Source organism: Bidens hawaiensis, unplaced genomic scaffold (assembly GCF_021521415.1).
Source record: "Bidens hawaiensis isolate Kalapana, Puna unplaced genomic scaffold, B.hawaiensis_p1.1 tig00031594_1, whole genome shotgun sequence".
Taxonomy (NCBI): domain Eukaryota; kingdom Viridiplantae; phylum Streptophyta; class Magnoliopsida; order Asterales; family Asteraceae; genus Bidens; species Bidens hawaiensis.
Window position 1 is genome coordinate 32,495 of NW_027495348.1, and position 16,129 is coordinate 48,623.

The 16,129-nt window shown below is 38.6% G+C and overlaps 3 protein-coding genes across 3 annotated transcripts; all 3 read left to right on the top strand.

Annotated features, from left to right (window-relative positions):
• Positions 1 to 4,170: 4,170 nt before the first annotated feature.
• On the top strand, positions 4,171 to 6,541 carry LOC143582406 (3-ketoacyl-CoA synthase 11-like). Its single transcript, XM_077064983.1, has 2 exons — positions 4,171 to 5,070; positions 5,632 to 6,541. The coding sequence occupies exons 1-2, from the start codon at positions 4,468 to 4,470 to the stop codon at positions 6,439 to 6,441; spliced, it is 1,413 nt and encodes a 470-aa protein (XP_076921098.1). The 5' UTR covers positions 4,171 to 4,467; the 3' UTR covers positions 6,442 to 6,541.
• Positions 6,542 to 8,947: 2,406 nt separating this feature from the next.
• LOC143582407 (3-ketoacyl-CoA synthase 11-like) lies at positions 8,948 to 11,241 on the top strand. The gene is made up of 2 exons (XM_077064984.1): positions 8,948 to 9,533; positions 10,447 to 11,241. Exons 1-2 carry the CDS (start codon positions 8,952 to 8,954, stop codon positions 11,239 to 11,241), a joined length of 1,377 nt encoding a protein of 458 aa, XP_076921099.1. The 5' UTR covers positions 8,948 to 8,951.
• A 1,987-nt stretch (positions 11,242 to 13,228) lies between these two features.
• Positions 13,229 to 15,396, top strand: LOC143582403 (putative histone H2A variant 1). Its single transcript, XM_077064979.1, has 3 exons — positions 13,229 to 13,251; positions 13,637 to 13,767; positions 14,885 to 15,396. Exons 2-3 carry the CDS (start codon positions 13,645 to 13,647, stop codon positions 15,179 to 15,181), a joined length of 420 nt encoding a protein of 139 aa, XP_076921094.1. The 5' UTR covers positions 13,229 to 13,251; positions 13,637 to 13,644; the 3' UTR covers positions 15,182 to 15,396.
• The last annotated feature ends 733 nt before the right edge of the window (positions 15,397 to 16,129 follow it).

The window sequence follows — 16,129 nt, forward strand, 5'->3', positions numbered from 1 at the left end:
CCTTTAGATCCTTCCCACTGTTAGGATAGGTTTATATCTTTGTATAGATTTATATTCTTGTAGGCGGGTAGATACCCGGCCATTCTTGTAACAGTTGAATTTTTATAGAATATAAATCTTTTGTGCGGGTAGGACCGTCACTCTTGCTTTATAAACGTTATACGACTTGCTCATGCATATTATAGTTTAATTTGGCAATTTGTTTTGCCGCATAAACAATATATGATTCGCTTGTGCATATTTTAGTTTAGCAATTTCTTAAGTACTTTGGATAAGTTAACCTATCAACGTGGCAGATAATAGGTTAAAGTTTTGCTTCCTCTTTCGTGATTGTGCGGGTAAGACCGTCACTTGCACTTAGTAGGATGGCTAAACTTTACCTATATCTGACCTGCGTGGAGGTTTTCCTCATTTTTTCCTTGAAGAGATTTTCTAAGTGTTCTGAATAAGTTAACCGTTCGACGCGCGGTTGTCAATAGGTTAGTTCGGTTTCCTCTATCATGATTTGTGTGGGTAGGACCGGCACTTTCATTTAGTGGGATGACCTAACTTTACCTATAACTGACCTGCGTGAAGGTTGTCATCTGTTTTTTGTGCTTACGCGGGTTTTGCCGCCTTCCACACGTAACGATTTCTTCACACTTATTTATGCGGTGAAAACCGGCATATCAGTGTTTTGAATAAATTAACCATTCGACGCGCGGTTGTCAATAGGTTAGTTCGGTGTCCTCTATCATGATTTGTGCGGTTAGGACCGTCACTTTCATTTAGTAGGATGATCAAACTTTACCTATGACTGACCTGCGTGAAGGCTTTCCTTATATTTTCTTTAGAAATTTGTCGTTTTGTGCATGAAAGTTCATTAAGTATAAATGTAAGACCATCAGCGTCAATGTGATAAGAAGAATCATTTCCATTAGAAGTGGCTCTGGGCCTTTTCTTTTACAAGTTTGGAATTGATCTACATGCAGACTGTGTAATTGAGCTCCCTTCCATGTTCTTGGGAGTGTCATCGAGCCTTTCGAGCCGATATGCACTTGGTTCGGAATCTCGTTGTTTACGCAGTATGTAGTCTCCGACATTGAAGCTGCAGTTTTATTCGTGTTTTCCCCAACTGGGGTTCTACACGCATTAGCCTGCTCAGCGTTCATTACGCCACGAGGTGCGTCAGCGTCCCATCTCTGACAAATGCTTCGATGATGTCCTTCAAGTCTACGCATTCCTCGGTGTTGTGGCCTCTTGTCCTGTGGAAGTCACAGAATTTGCTCTGATCAGCGTTGTGACGCTCTCGGATTATTGGAGCCTTTGGCCATGGGAGCCTCTCGGTGTCGAATATCTCGGTGACGCTTTTGGTGAGTGGCGTCCATCTGGAGTTCCGGTTCGACGACTGCATGTTATCCTTTCCGCCTAACCGAGGGTGCGAGCCGGATGAGGTGTCAAAGTTTACCCTTGACTGCCAAATGCCTAGCTTCCTCTTTTTGTTTAGTCGGGCGGTAAGGACATTGTTTTCTCTTGTTTTATGGGTGTAGAGGTTTGTGCTCTGGGGAAGATCTCTTCCCAGTTGCTTTTCCGTTTCCGCGAAGCGTTTAGCTGCTGTCATGATGGCATCCCATGTGGATGGCATGCCATCTTTACCTGTTAAGGTGCGGATGAGCTCTGGGTCTTTTGCGCCCTGGATGAAAGCAGCGCGAACAAGATCTTCGCTAATACTACCCAGACTTAGCTTCTTTGAGTTGAAGCAAGTGATGAAGTCTAGCAAAGATTCATCTTCCTCTCGAATGCAATTGAGGATTGTCCATTGCTCTTCGGTATACTTTATTTGTTGGCTGAAGTGTTGGCTGAACTTCTGTTGGAAGTCTGTCCAATCGTAGATGTGGTGGACCGGTAAACGGTCAAACCACGCTCTGGCTGCTCCAACCAGCGTCATCTGGAACATATAACACCACGTGAGTTCCGTCCAGTTGCTGACGGTTGCCCCCGCTATGAATCTGTTCAAATGATCGTCTGGGTCGGATATACCATCATAAGTGCCGATGTTTGCCATCTGCTTGGCACTCTTCGGGGCGATTGCTTCCGCAATGTCCCTTGCAAACTTGGACGTTCCCGCATTTGCAACAGTTGTTCTAAAAGCTTTGGAGAAGTCACGTGGGTTTCTACCCGCGTTTTTGGTTTGAAAGTTTCTCCAAAATTCCTTCTCGGTTGGAAGTCCGTTTCCTTACGCTTCCCTTTCGCCCTATGGTGAGGGTTTGCGTCGGTGTCGGATTCCTCCGAATCATCGTCCAAGTACTCGCACTCATTGCTCATGTTGAGCTATTGAGTGATTCCGAATTCGTCAGCCTGTTGAAGTGAACGTAAGCGTTCATCCAACTCAGCTTGGAATTCCTTTTGACGTGTTTCTGCCCACGCTTTAACTTGATCAAGTGTTTGGTGGGGGAACCTCGTATGTCGTCTTTCCGCCTGGGTATCAATGAATCCCAGGGGATGATTGTTTACTGCACTTGCCCCGGCTCGAGTGACCGGGGTAGTGTTTGTAAATTTTACTGCACTTGCCCCGGCTTGGGTAACCGGGGTAGTGTTCGTAAAACGTGTGTATTCGCCGGTGTTCCCCCCAGTAGCTGGGGTTGTGGTTACCGGGGTTTCTTGGTTACTCCCTGGCCTGGGGACCGGAGTAACGTTAACCATCTTTCCAGAAGTTTTGAAAAAACCGAAAAAGAATAAGTTCTAGCTTTTATGCACGGATGGCGCCAATGAAGAAACACTAATTGACCCCGGGCAGATTATGGATAATCTGGGGGTTAAATAGATGTTTCCCACGAGGGTTATGTCCGGCAAGATGGTTCTTCTGATGACCTGCAAAACAGACACCGTGAGCTCGTCACTGAGAAGGGGGGGGGGTACCTCCTTGTGACCACCCTCCGGCGTGAGAATCAGACTAGATTGCTCTGAATATAAGTGTATATATTGAGAGATTGCTAGAGAGAAGATAAGATAATAAGATAATGTAATGTGTCCATACCATTCCAAGGTGTTGGAGTATTTATAGCCGAAAGTAGGTTTCCAAGAAGGTACAGCTGGCTGAATAGTATTCCTGTTCTGCCAACTGTGGGCTACGCACATGCCATGCTGGCAGTTGGTGGGTAGGCAGCGGCTGATAGGGACCAGGCCGGCTGTGTACTATTCCTTTTCCACCAACTGCAGGCTATGCACGTGCTACGACAGGTTGGTGAGTAGGCAGCAGCTAATAGTGACAGGGGTTGGTGAGTAGGCAGCGGCTGATAGTGACCAGGCCGGCTGTGTACTATTCCTTTGTCACAGTGAGCTGTCGCTGCTTTGGTCAGACCTTTTGTCCATACCTCGTCAGGTACAGTACAAAAGGTCCTCCAGTAGCGTACGGACTGGCTCATTTGGGCGGGAGTGTTCCCGGCTTGCTCACTCCTTCTTCAGGTGACATTACTGAATTATTTAAGAGTTAAGTGCCTTGTGCGTGTAGCCTTGCTGCGCAGGTAGCCTTCCCTGATGGCTTGTATCCGCAGCTGCGGGAACAGGCGGGGTACTTCACCATTGGGAGGCTTTTCCTGCGGGAACAGCTTGCAAACTGCGCGTAAGGACGTCACGTCTCTGAGCATGGTGGGTCTTGCGGATCCAGTTGGTTTCTGCGCATCTTCAAGGTGAGTCTTGCGAGTTTAGCCTTTGCGCAGACGTCCCTGTTGAAGGTGAGTCTTGCGGGTTCAACTGCGCAGACGTCCCTCTTTGAGGTGAGTTTTGCGGGTCCAACTGGGCTATGCTGGGACCTACCTCTTTATTTGGTATACTTAAAAATCGTGAAAATAGTGTTTACATCCATGATAGAAACGATTCAGGCTTGTACTTTTTCATAAATGCTTATGAAATAAAAGTAAGGAGTGTTTTGCAAGAAATTTTAGTTAGCAGTGTATTTTTACATAAACGCTATATACGCCTATCGGTTACTCCCACTATTGCATACATAAACGGCACTAGACTTACCTCAACTTTGGATACTATATGGGGCATGTTAGTCGCATACATATCCCTAATACAGCATTGACACTATTTTTTAGCATTAACTTCAAATTTGATAGAAATGAAGCACACAACTTTATGTTGGTTTTGGATACAAACTTGACCTTGCAAATCCATATATAGTTCAAATCCGATACACTTGATTAATTGTACGAGAATTATCGTTGCACATACATAAATAGTACTTTTGATAATGATATGGGCATTTAAGGATTTCTGTTAGGTACACCTATTCTCAAGAGTCCGAATTCCCCTATTGTGTAATATGAGAACTTCACGGGTTTTACGAAACAAGCAGAATCGTTGAATGTAATAGTTATATATCCATAAATTATCTCACAACATCTTTTGTATTTTTGTAGTTCGTATATCTAGCTAATAAACCCTGCGTCCTTATATCCGTGGAACATATTTTATACAACAATCATGTTCATTATCAATCTAAGAGATCTCCCAGAATTTCTCACCCATCCTGTCTTAAATTCCAATACAATAGTCATGATGTATTTAGCCTTGCTCATGGGTATTTTTCTTCTATTATGTTTTGTCACAAACAAAAAACCTTCATGCAAAGTTTACTTGATCGATTTCGTCTGTTACAAGCCTCCAGATTCTCAGAAGTCCTCAAAAGAGTTTGTTTTGAAGCAAGCAACACTACACGGATATATGACCGAAGAGACGCTGGACTTCATGAAGAATGTTTTGGAAAGATGTGGCATTGGTGACTCTGCTTATTTGGCGGAAACCTTTTTTAAACCAACTTACGAACCATTAATGAAAGATTCAAGAAGGGAAATTGAGACGACAATATTTAGTTCAGTAGACATGCTTCTGAGGAAAACAGGTGTAACGACCGACAATATTGGGATCCTAATTGTGAATTGTTGTATTTATAGCCCAGAACCGTCTCTTTCTAGCATAATAGTTAACCGTTACAAGCTTAATAAAAACATCATCACCTACAATCTGGTTGGGATGGGCTGCAGTGCAGGACTTCTGGCAGTAGGACTTGCTAAACAACTCCTTCAGGTTATTTACACTATTGCTAGTCATAAACCATTTTTACAAAACTTAAATATTCTGTCATCTTTTAGTTGATGCATATCTTTACTTGTGAAAGTTTTTGCCTAATTTACTAAGGGGAGCATAATACCTAAGCTATGTTGGTATTATGATGTGTATTTAACAAGTATAACCTATCAAGTATCTAAAATTTGCAGACAAACTTATAGATTTATACATTCTGTCATCTTTTAGTCAATATACATATGTATAGATATATCTTTGTAGAAATTAACATCAATTAGTTTTTGCCCTAATCACTAAAATGATAAACTAAAACCTGCATAATCACTCAATTTGAGACATTGGCGAAGTTTGGATGAGAACGTGTGTGTGTGTGTGGGGGGGGGGTGTCATGCTCAAAATTTGGGTCAAAGACGGTAATTTATATTACGTATAAAAATTTCTGAGCGAAAAACGGGTAAGTTTACAATACTACGAAAACAACAGGGTCGGGGTCACCTCTAGCCCTGAAGAAGCTTCGCCCCTGATTTGAGATACAACTGACAAAAGTGGCCGGATATGCAGGTGCACCAAAACTCATACGCATTGGTAGTGAGTACCGAAAGCATAACCGAAAACTGCTACGTCGGAAAAGATCCTCCAAAATTCCTAATCAACTGCTTGTTCCGCGTGGGAGGCGCCGCAATCCTCCTCTCCAACCGCCCATCCGATCACAACACCTCCAAATACCAACTCCTTGACACAGTACACGTTAACACATCAAGTTCCAATCGATCCTACAACAGCATCATTCGAGAAGAAGACAACGAAGGACTCCCAGGAGTCAACATCAACCGAGACCTCCTCGCCACGGCTATATCCACAATCAAACCAAACCTAATCACCGTTGGCCGTTTAATCCTTCCTATTAAAGAGAAACTATACTATCAGATAAATTACTTCATAAGGAAAGTAATGACGTCACGGAATATACATATACAACAGTATATTCCTAATTATAGTAACTCGGTTGATCATTTTCTTCCGCACGTTGGCGGGAAGCCAGTACTGGATGACTTGCAGAAGACGTTACGCCTTTCGGACGTGGTGATGGAAGCTTCGAGAATGACATTGTACAGGTTCGGGAATACTTCTAGTAGCTCCACGTGGTATGAGCTGGCGTACGTGGAGGCAAAGGGTCGGGTTAAAAGAGGTGATATGGTTTGGCAGCTTGCGTTCGGGTCGGGTTTTAAGTGTAGTAGTGTTATTTGGCGTGCGATGAAGAGCGTTGATTATGGTTGTGATGATGATAATCCTTGGACGGGCGAGATTGATCAGTTTCCGGTGCAAGTTGTATGCGGGGCATTCCCAGTAGATTTTGCACCTTCCGGTTGAACTCAATAATGTTTTCCTTTAAGTTGTATATGTTACTAAATTTTAATGTCATTGTTTATGTGAATCTTTGGTTTATATATTTGTGATACAATGTTCATAAGTTTAAGGATATATACTCGTATACTTTGTTTATTTTACACAATGTAAGGTGATTGTTATGTGTTTATCGTATTAATTTTCAGAAAATTGTAGGATTAGATAGCCTAGAGAGGAGTCTTTAGGAGTATTCAAAAGTAGATTAGTTTGTCGTTCAAATAAATGTGTGATGAAGGCCTTCGAAGAATGTGTCATGTTATATTTGGAGACTCATGATCTTGCTTTCAAAGATGGCTCACGAAAATGGGCATAACTTGGCCCACGAAGTTTCGTTTCAAGCTCATTTATAGTCAAATCGAAACTTGAGACGAGGAGCACATTGTGGGACAAACCGCCGTAGTCCGAAGCCCAAAAACGCCTCCTAAATAAAGTTATGAGCCTTTTTATGTTTTTTTTTCAGTTTTTCATTTTTCTTTTTGGGTTTGTATTTGGCCCATGGCCTTTTTTGGGCCCATCTCGTATTTCAAAGTCTATTTATATATTGCTAATGTAATTGGAAAAGGGGAGACTTGAATTTTAGTAATAAATTATTTTCTCTTCATTTTCCTTGACATTTGGGTGAGATTTTGAGAGTTTTGGGAAGTTCATCAAGGGTATTCTTAGAATCAACGTGATTCAATCTTCGCTATCATTATGCCGCTGCATCAATGTGTGGGATGGTCATGTTGAATTTCCGGCCTTGTCCAAGGACCTGATATAAGATTTACTAAAGTCCAAACGAATGGAACCTAAAAGGGGTAGCAGCGCAACTTGTTGCCGGTTTGTCTGCCACTTTATTATAAACGTTTTCCAGAAATGGAAGTCTGTACGTAGATGGGTTATAAATAAACAAGCCCGAGCTTTCCATACCATACACCCAACCTGGCTAGACTCGCGAGACGAATCAAGCATATCACTTATTTAAAAAAAAAATTCTCTCTAAACAGCAATACCAAAATTTTAAATTCAATATCATAATCATAACAGCAAAAATGGTTATCTACATTGGATGTATGAAGACTATGAGATGCCAGCATTTTCTTCACATAAGGGAAATACAAGCAGGACTACATGTAGTATCCTAAAAACATGATTTTTTTTCAACAATATTGAAAAATGCATGCTTCTACATTTTCATATAGTTAACATCCAACAGAAGAAACATGCCTATAAAAGAAAAGTCATTTGTAGGCAGGCATTATGTAGACTTTACATATACTCTTCAATGCGATTCATTTATTAGTCTATAAACTTGCACTATATGGAAAGGTTTTCTTCTACACTTTTCTACTTCCTTCAACAATATATAAAACAGGTCTCATATAAACCTCTTTACAGGGAATACGACTTGTTGCGTAAAAAGCCAAAACTATCATATTCTTCTAGAGACATCTTAAAAAAATTATAAGATTTAACTTGACAATATTCTGTAAAAGCAAAGATGTATATAGAAAAGAATAGGAACTGAATTTAGCTTCATTATGCATTGTTGAAATTTACAAAGACTCCAAAGTCCATTAACTTTACTAGTAAAGGCGAAGCTTACTGCTTACACCCCCTGTTTTTTTACGCAGTAGTGTAAATTTACCCGTTTTTAAATGATAATTTAAGATTGGCCCCGCCTCATTTATGTTTTTTTTAATACATCTTGAGTCCCCCGGCTGACAAACTCGTCCAAGCTTCGCCCCTAAATTACTACCTCCATTACAAGTATAAGATGTGAAGAGCAGATTAACAAGTAGTATATATGTATAACGATGCTTAAAAGGTAAATAGAGCAGGTGGTTTAAAATTTGAAATTAAAACTTATATTCGTTTTATTTATGTTAATATTTCAATGGTAATTTGATCATGCAAAATCAATAGGCATCTTTAATATAGACATATGGTGGTATTCTTTAGCATAGATGATAGATCTCAAAACAATACACTTAAGAGATAAGACGTGTTAGGTTTATGTCATCCTTTTTTATACCAACTTAAACACAGATATTCATAAGTATCTCTAAAATAGCTACGTACAGGGAGTGATCGTTAACGCTAACTTCAAATCCAATCAAAATAAAGCACACTACAACGAAAGATTTGGTGTTACCGTTATAAACCCATAGATTAAACTATAATAGCCTGAAAAACAATTTGTACAAGCAAATAAAATTGTACAAATGATATGAACATATAAGGACTTCTGTTAACAAAGGTAAGCCTAGTTCCATAGCCTATTCCCAAAATGTTCAATATGAAAGCTCCACGCATCTTAAATAACAACCAGGACCACTAAATACTATAACTATAACTATAATTATAACTATACAAGCTTATGAAATCTGTTAGAAATTCCCTGTGCATAAAACCTCGAATCCACGATAAGGTTTAAGTTTAGTAGTCTTTAACAAGAAGCCAATTGGCCCATGAAAATATACTATACCGCAACCATGTTCATCAACCTAGAATTGAATGATCTCCATCCTATCTTGAATTCAGAAATTGTGTTTAGTGTCCTACTTATGATCTTTCTTCTTCTGTTATATTTTGTCATGGCCAAAAAACCCTCAAACAAAGTTTATTTGATAGATTTCGCCTGTTACAAGCCTCCAACGTCGCAGATACGGTCAAGAGATATTATTGTGAAGGAAACAGCAGAAAGCGGGCGTTTCTCAGAAGAAATACTGGATTTCATGAAGAAAACTATGGAAAGATCTGGCCTTGGTGACTCGACTTATGTGGCAGAGGTCTTTTTCGGAAAAGAATATAATCCGTCAATGAGAGATGCAAGAAGGGAAGTTGAAATGAGTGTATTTGGTGCGGTAGACACGCTTCTTGCAAAAACGGGTGTGAAATGTGAGGATATTGGTATAGTGATTGTGAATTGTTGTATTTATAACCCAGAACCGTCTCTTTGTAGCATAATAGTTAACCGGTACAAGCTTAAAGAAAGCATCATCACCTACAATCTTGTTGGGATGGGATGCAGTGCTGGACTTCTGGCCATCGGACTCGCTGAACAGCTCCTTCAGGTAATTATTTGGTACCTTTATATGCACATTTGTGCCTTTAAATTGATTTGTTTTCATATTCTAGTACACACTGTGTAATCTTTTTTATTAAAATATGCACATATGACAGTAAACATTGATCTTACCTTCAATGAATCATAGTTAGGGTTGTAAACGAACCGAACACTCGGCTAATTACCATTCGTCATTTCGTTAACTATTCAAAGAGAAGTTCTTTTGTGTTCGTTCATTTAATAAATAAGCGAACATGAACAAGGGATTCCGGTTGATTAACCAAATGAACGAACATGACAGGATCGTGAACGTTCAATAATGTTCGTGAACAAGGGATTCCGGAGGCCATGCGTATTAAATTGTGTTCGTGAACGTTCGATAATGTGTTCGTTTACATATGTTAATGTTTGTTTATGTTTGTTAATTAAAGGTTTTTACTTCTTTTTTAAGATTTTTCTAATCTTATCATATATATATTATATATATATATATGAGGAAAAATTATTAACTACAAAAGAAATATATATATGAGTATTATGTGATAATTTATATGTAAAATTAACATATTCAAATATGAATGTTTATAAAAAAACTATAATAAACTTCGTAGCCGGACCGAACCTTGACACTAGTAATCCCCGGTTAGCCATATCAAATAAAACATCGTCTATGTTCATGAACTATTCACGAACAAGTTCATTCCCTTGATGAACGGGGACACACATGAACTTTGTCCGGTTAGTTGTACGTGAACTATTTGTTTGTCCGATACAAGCTTAACAGACGGACATAAACAAAGCCTTGTTCGGTTCACAGTCCAAATTACAGCCAAAATTCATGCTATACAAGTATCCACAATTATTATCATATTAGCTAACCATAAACTACAGAGTAATCTAACTCACTCTATTTTTCACAGGTGCACAACAACTCCTACGCGTTGGTAGTAAGCACCGAAAGCATAACCGAAAACTTTTACCTAGGGAAAGACCGTTCCAAGTTCCTTACCAACTGCATCTTCCGTGTTGGAGGCGCGGCAATCCTCCTCTCCAATCGTCCATCCGATAACACAAACTCCAAATATCAACTACTTCACACAATACGCACCAACACCTCAAGTTCAGACCGCTCCTACAACTGCATCCTCCGCGAAGAAGACACCGCAGGAATCGTGGGCATCACAATCAACAAAGACCTCCTCTACGCTGCCATATCGACAATTAAACCAAACGTAGCAGCCGTAGGTTCACTAATCCTTCCGCTAGAAGAGAAACTGTTGTACTTCATAAACTACATTGCGAGAAAACTAAAGTTAAACGTCCGGCCTTACGTGCCTAATTACCGAAAGGTGGTGGAACACTTTACTCCGCATGTTGGTGGGAAGCCGGTGCTGGACGCGTTGCAGAAGACGCTCGGGTTTACCAATGACGATATGGAAGCTTCGAGAATGACGTTGTATAGATATGGAAACACGTCGAGTAGTTCGGTGTGGTATGAGTTGGCCTACGTGGAGGCGAAAGGCTGGGTCAAGAAAGGAAACCGGGTTTGGCAGATTGCGTTTGGTTCGGGTTTTAAGTGTAATAGTGTTATTTTGAGTGCGATGAAGACCGTTGATTATGATGAGAAGAATCCTTGGACGGACGAGATCTCTAGGTTTCCTGTGAGTTTAGAGGACTGTGAACCGGTTCCGGTTTTCTTTGAATCTCCCAAATAGAAGCATATTTGGGGTTATTTGATAGTCAGCTCTTAAACAATCATTAAGAGGCTATCTCATAATTAGTCATAGCCTCTTAATGGTTAAGAGTTAACCTTAAGTCTGAATGATTAAGAGGTTACCTCTTAATAGTTATGTCTTAAATCATTCATACTTAATGATACATTTAAACTATTAAGAGGCTATGAACCTTAATGACTCACTAAACAGCCTTTTAACCACGTTAGAATATTTAGCTAAATTGTTTAGAATGGATTGTTATTTACCAGCTAGTTAGTCGGTCCAAATAAAGGACATGGATTTGTTTAATTATCTTGATGTTTAGATATTTGATATATCATAATTATACAAAGATTGTGGATATGGGTGAATATATATCTTCTAGTCTTTTAAGTTGATCTTTCATCTTATTATAAACAAAAGTTAGAGAAATGGGATTAAATGCTTAAACCCACCTTCGACTTAACATATGGTTTAGGTGGATGGTGGGTTTGATTTGTGGAATATTGTTGAAATAATTAGATTAAAAAAGCTTACATAAATAATATATTTTTTTAACACTTTCCTAAGTTGTCACTTCCTCTCCATGTTGAAGAATCATGGTTTCAAGTTTCAACCCTCGTCAACTTGTATATGTGAAGAATTGTCGATGGTTTTCAACTTGATTGAGTCAGTAACCCGTTGTTAAGATTGTACATATCTGTTTTAAATATGTTAATGCAATGAAAGAGTCGACACGGTAACATGTCAGAATATCTTCCAAGTTCCACAATGGCATTATTGGAACTTAACAGGAAACCCAGTTTCACCATACGATGTTTAAAGATCACACCTTTATGAGATATAATTGAACTTGATGTAACCAATCAACAAAGTCTATAATGGGGCAACAAGCTAGCTCAAATCACGCAAACCATGAAAATTGAACACTAGGTAGAGATCCAAGATCTCGACTCTCCTCTCTCTTGTGACGATTGAAAGAAACCAAAAGGGACAATTTCACGTGTGGTGTAGCAGTATGTGACTTCTAAATTCCTTTTTTTTTTTTGAACAACCAAAGCTATCTGGGTAACCCAATGACAAAAGACGACCTCGTACGCCCGCAATCACAGACCTAGCGTTGGGTAGCTCAAGCTCACCACCTCATGTGCAAGCCCGGCTCCGAGAATGCGAAAAAAAAATTTTGGCCAAAGACAAAAAAAAATTTGGGCCTTTAGTAAAAAGAATATTTGTTTGGGTTTAAACAATTTAATTCCAAATAGGCTTACTTTATTATGATTTGAGTTGTGTAAAAAAATTCTGTATAAAAATAAGCTTAAAAATGTCTCAAGTAAGATTAGAACCCACAACCTTTGAGTTAGATGTCGTAGCCATTACCATTAATTGTGTTGAAACATTGAATATACATATATTTTTCCATAAAAGTAAATATAATTTAAAAAAAAATCGGGCCTAGCGGGGTATCGAATCTGTGGCCGTCGACTACCCCGCCATACCCCATAGCCGGCTCTGCTCATGTGCTAGGGAAAACCCATAATCCAAATGGCTAGTTGCCCACTGTGATGAATTCCGGTTGAAATTGAATTCGAACTTGAGACCTTTCATTCTCCAACTCATATATTCACTTTTTCAAAATTTGTTTTAAAAGAAGTAGAACAAACAAATAAGACGACAAAACTAAAGGGGGTGAAATTTAATAAAAAAAGAGAGGGAGGACAAATATCGAAAATTAAACTTCCCACCGCTAAAAGATCAAGCAGCCGCTAAAATCACGTGGATTTCAGTCACATATCCAACCCAACCAGAAAGCCTAATCATTTACCAACAACTTGTACGTACGCATCGAATCTTGTACCATTCACCTGTACTCAGATATTCCACGCCTGGAATATAAATAAACTCGTACCAATAAATAAATAAATAAATAAATAAATGTTCCCCAAAGCGTTATCTTAATAATAATAATAATAATATCTTCTCTCCTACTCTTCTAGTCTTTCTCTCTTCCAGGTAACAACTTTACTTTTATTTCCATTAATCGGTCTGTTTTTTTATCAATTTAAAGCTTTAATTTTAATAAATATTGTTTCAATTCTGCAATTGATGACAAAAAGGCTTCAATTTGATCAATTTGAAGTTTATGCTATTTAGGGCTTTTTTAATTGACTGTTTCTTCCGATTTTTTATATTATTATGTTATCTAGTTCTAAAGCTAATTAATTATATTTGAATGTTTGCTTTAGGGTTATTAGAGTTATGAATTGTGTTAGATCTGTTGTTATATGCAGATCTGTTGACTGTATAGATCTGAGATTGAGTTTGATATGAAATTAGTTCTTTGAAGATGTTATTGTTGTGATTTTTTGTATAATTTTGTTTGAACTGTGTGTGGTAGGTGTGTAAATGGCGGGGAAGGGTGGGAAGGGTTTGTTGGCTGGCAAGACGACCGCAGCGGCTGCAGCTGCGGCTAACAAGGATAAGGATAAGAAGCGGCCGATTTCTCGGTCTGCACGAGCAGGGTTGCAGGTATACATATAGCTTACAGTTGCTCATAATATGCTTTGTTATGGTGAATTTAAATTGGCATAGATTGTGTTGTGTTGTTTTGCTATCGAATTATGATTATATCTTTTACGGTGAACATAGTTGTTAGCTTTGAAGTTGTTTGCTGTGACTTATTTGATAGGTTGAGGGTTTTAAGATGTATGTGTTTGAAAAGATTGAATGAATAAAGGTGTTCAAGAGTATAGTTAGACGTTTCTGTTAAATTGTGCTGTTTGTGCATCTGTGGTACATGTTTTCGTTCATTGACTTTTACAAGAGTGGCTAAAGTTAGCATACTTGACTGGGGTTGATGTGTTTAGTTGAACTAGGTGTAGTGTTTATGTCTACTTAGATGAACAAAATTACATACAAGTGTGATATATTTTGACGGTTTTGCTGGTGAATTACTAAATGGTGCCATGATACCATCATGAAATTTTGTATACCGTTTTTTCATTAGGTAAAAGCCTATTCTGCTGTAGCGAAAGTTATTTTATGAATCTTTGTGAATCTTTATATTTTTTGTTGCTAGACACAAGTATTGTTCGTTAATCTTGAAACATAGCACTTTCAGATGTCCTAATCTTTATAAAATAAATTAACTTGACATGTTAAAACCACAATGAGATGCATAATGCATTCTATGATTTAATCAACAATTGTCCAAGCCATATCCATATGTCGCCTTGTGAGAAACCTTTGAAGAGTTTTTTTTTGTGTTACTTAACCTTGGTAAATCTATATATGACAATTCAATCTTGTTTTATTTGTCACTCTTTTATCTTTTAGTCCTTTTTATTAACATAAGAATGAATAATGTTTTAAATAGGGTTGTTAAAATAGTATTCTGTTATTATTCTAAATAAATCAATATAACAAGAGATTTCTATGTAGTTTGAAAACACTTAGGACGACTCGACCTGTTTGACTTGTTACGGTTTTGGTTTCTTTTTATTAACTTTGACCCTTTGGGATTAAAACACTTCAAAACGCTCCACTTGTTATTAATGGGTCAAACGCCCGTATGGTGCTCTGTAAACCACTGATTTGGATGTGTGCATGGACCACTGATGCTAAGTTTTTCATTTTATGAATTCAGTTTCCAGTGGGCAGAATCCACCGCCATCTCAAAACAAGAACCTCAGCCCATGGGCGGGTTGGTGCCACAGCAGCAGTCTACTCAGCAGCAATTCTGGAATACCTGACCGCTGAGGTGCTGGAGTTGGCAGGAAACGCTAGCAAAGATCTGAAAGTGAAGAGGATCACCCCAAGACACTTGCAACTCGCCATTCGTGGTGATGAAGAACTGGATACTCTCATCAAAGGTACCATTGCTGGAGGTGGTGTCATTCCTCACATCCACAAGTCACTCATCAACAAGACCTCTAAAGAATGAGCCCCGTTGTTATCATATCATGGACTGTTCTTTTTAGCTTTAACAACACTCTTTTGAGTATTGCATTTTTAGTTTATTTATAGGTTAATTCTGTTATTGTGCCAAGGATTCATGTGGGTTGACTTTGACTCGTACTTTCTGTAGTTCTTAGATTGTAGAATTGATGTACATTGTCTGCCTGCTTATCATATTTGCAATGCTGGTTGTGTTCTTTATCTTGATGTCACATGGTTGAGTTGTATCTTAAATTTTGCCTAACTAAAAAAATATTATTAAAGGTACCCATTTAAAATACTTGCAATGTTATATTTTTTAAATATAATTTACATTCAGACTTAACCCTTAAGAGGTAGCCTCTTAACTATTCAGATTTAAGGTTACCTCTTAACCATTAAGAGGTACGGACCATTAAGAGGTAGCCTTTTAATGACTGTGAATAGGCTACCAAACAGCCTCAAAGTAAGCCTTTTAATGACTGTGAATAGGCTACCAAACAGCCCCGAAGTAAATACCCAACACTAGGGGTGAGCATAAAACCCCTGAATCTGTCAAACTTGTTTATTGTTATATATAAGGTCAGTTTCCAAATATAACAAGCCTGCTCTAGAAGCAGGTATGAAGAGAAGACCCGTGAAACTTGCAGCTATTTCTATTCAAATAAAAACAGTTCGTCATAATCGGTATAGTATGTGATGATTGTATGGTTTGATAAGAACAATATGCGACTAATGTTCTCACTTGTTAACCAAGCTTTGATTTCTGAATTATTATGTATGGTTATATTCGATCAATGTTCTCAATTTAAGGCTCAAATACATAACCGGTCCAATGTTTCTAAATGGTTCAGAAGTCTCTCAGAACCGCCTAGGACTTGGACCTAGTATACAAGATAGGGTCAGTTCGCAGGTATGGCATTTACCATTAAACAGGCACATGTATGCCATTTAC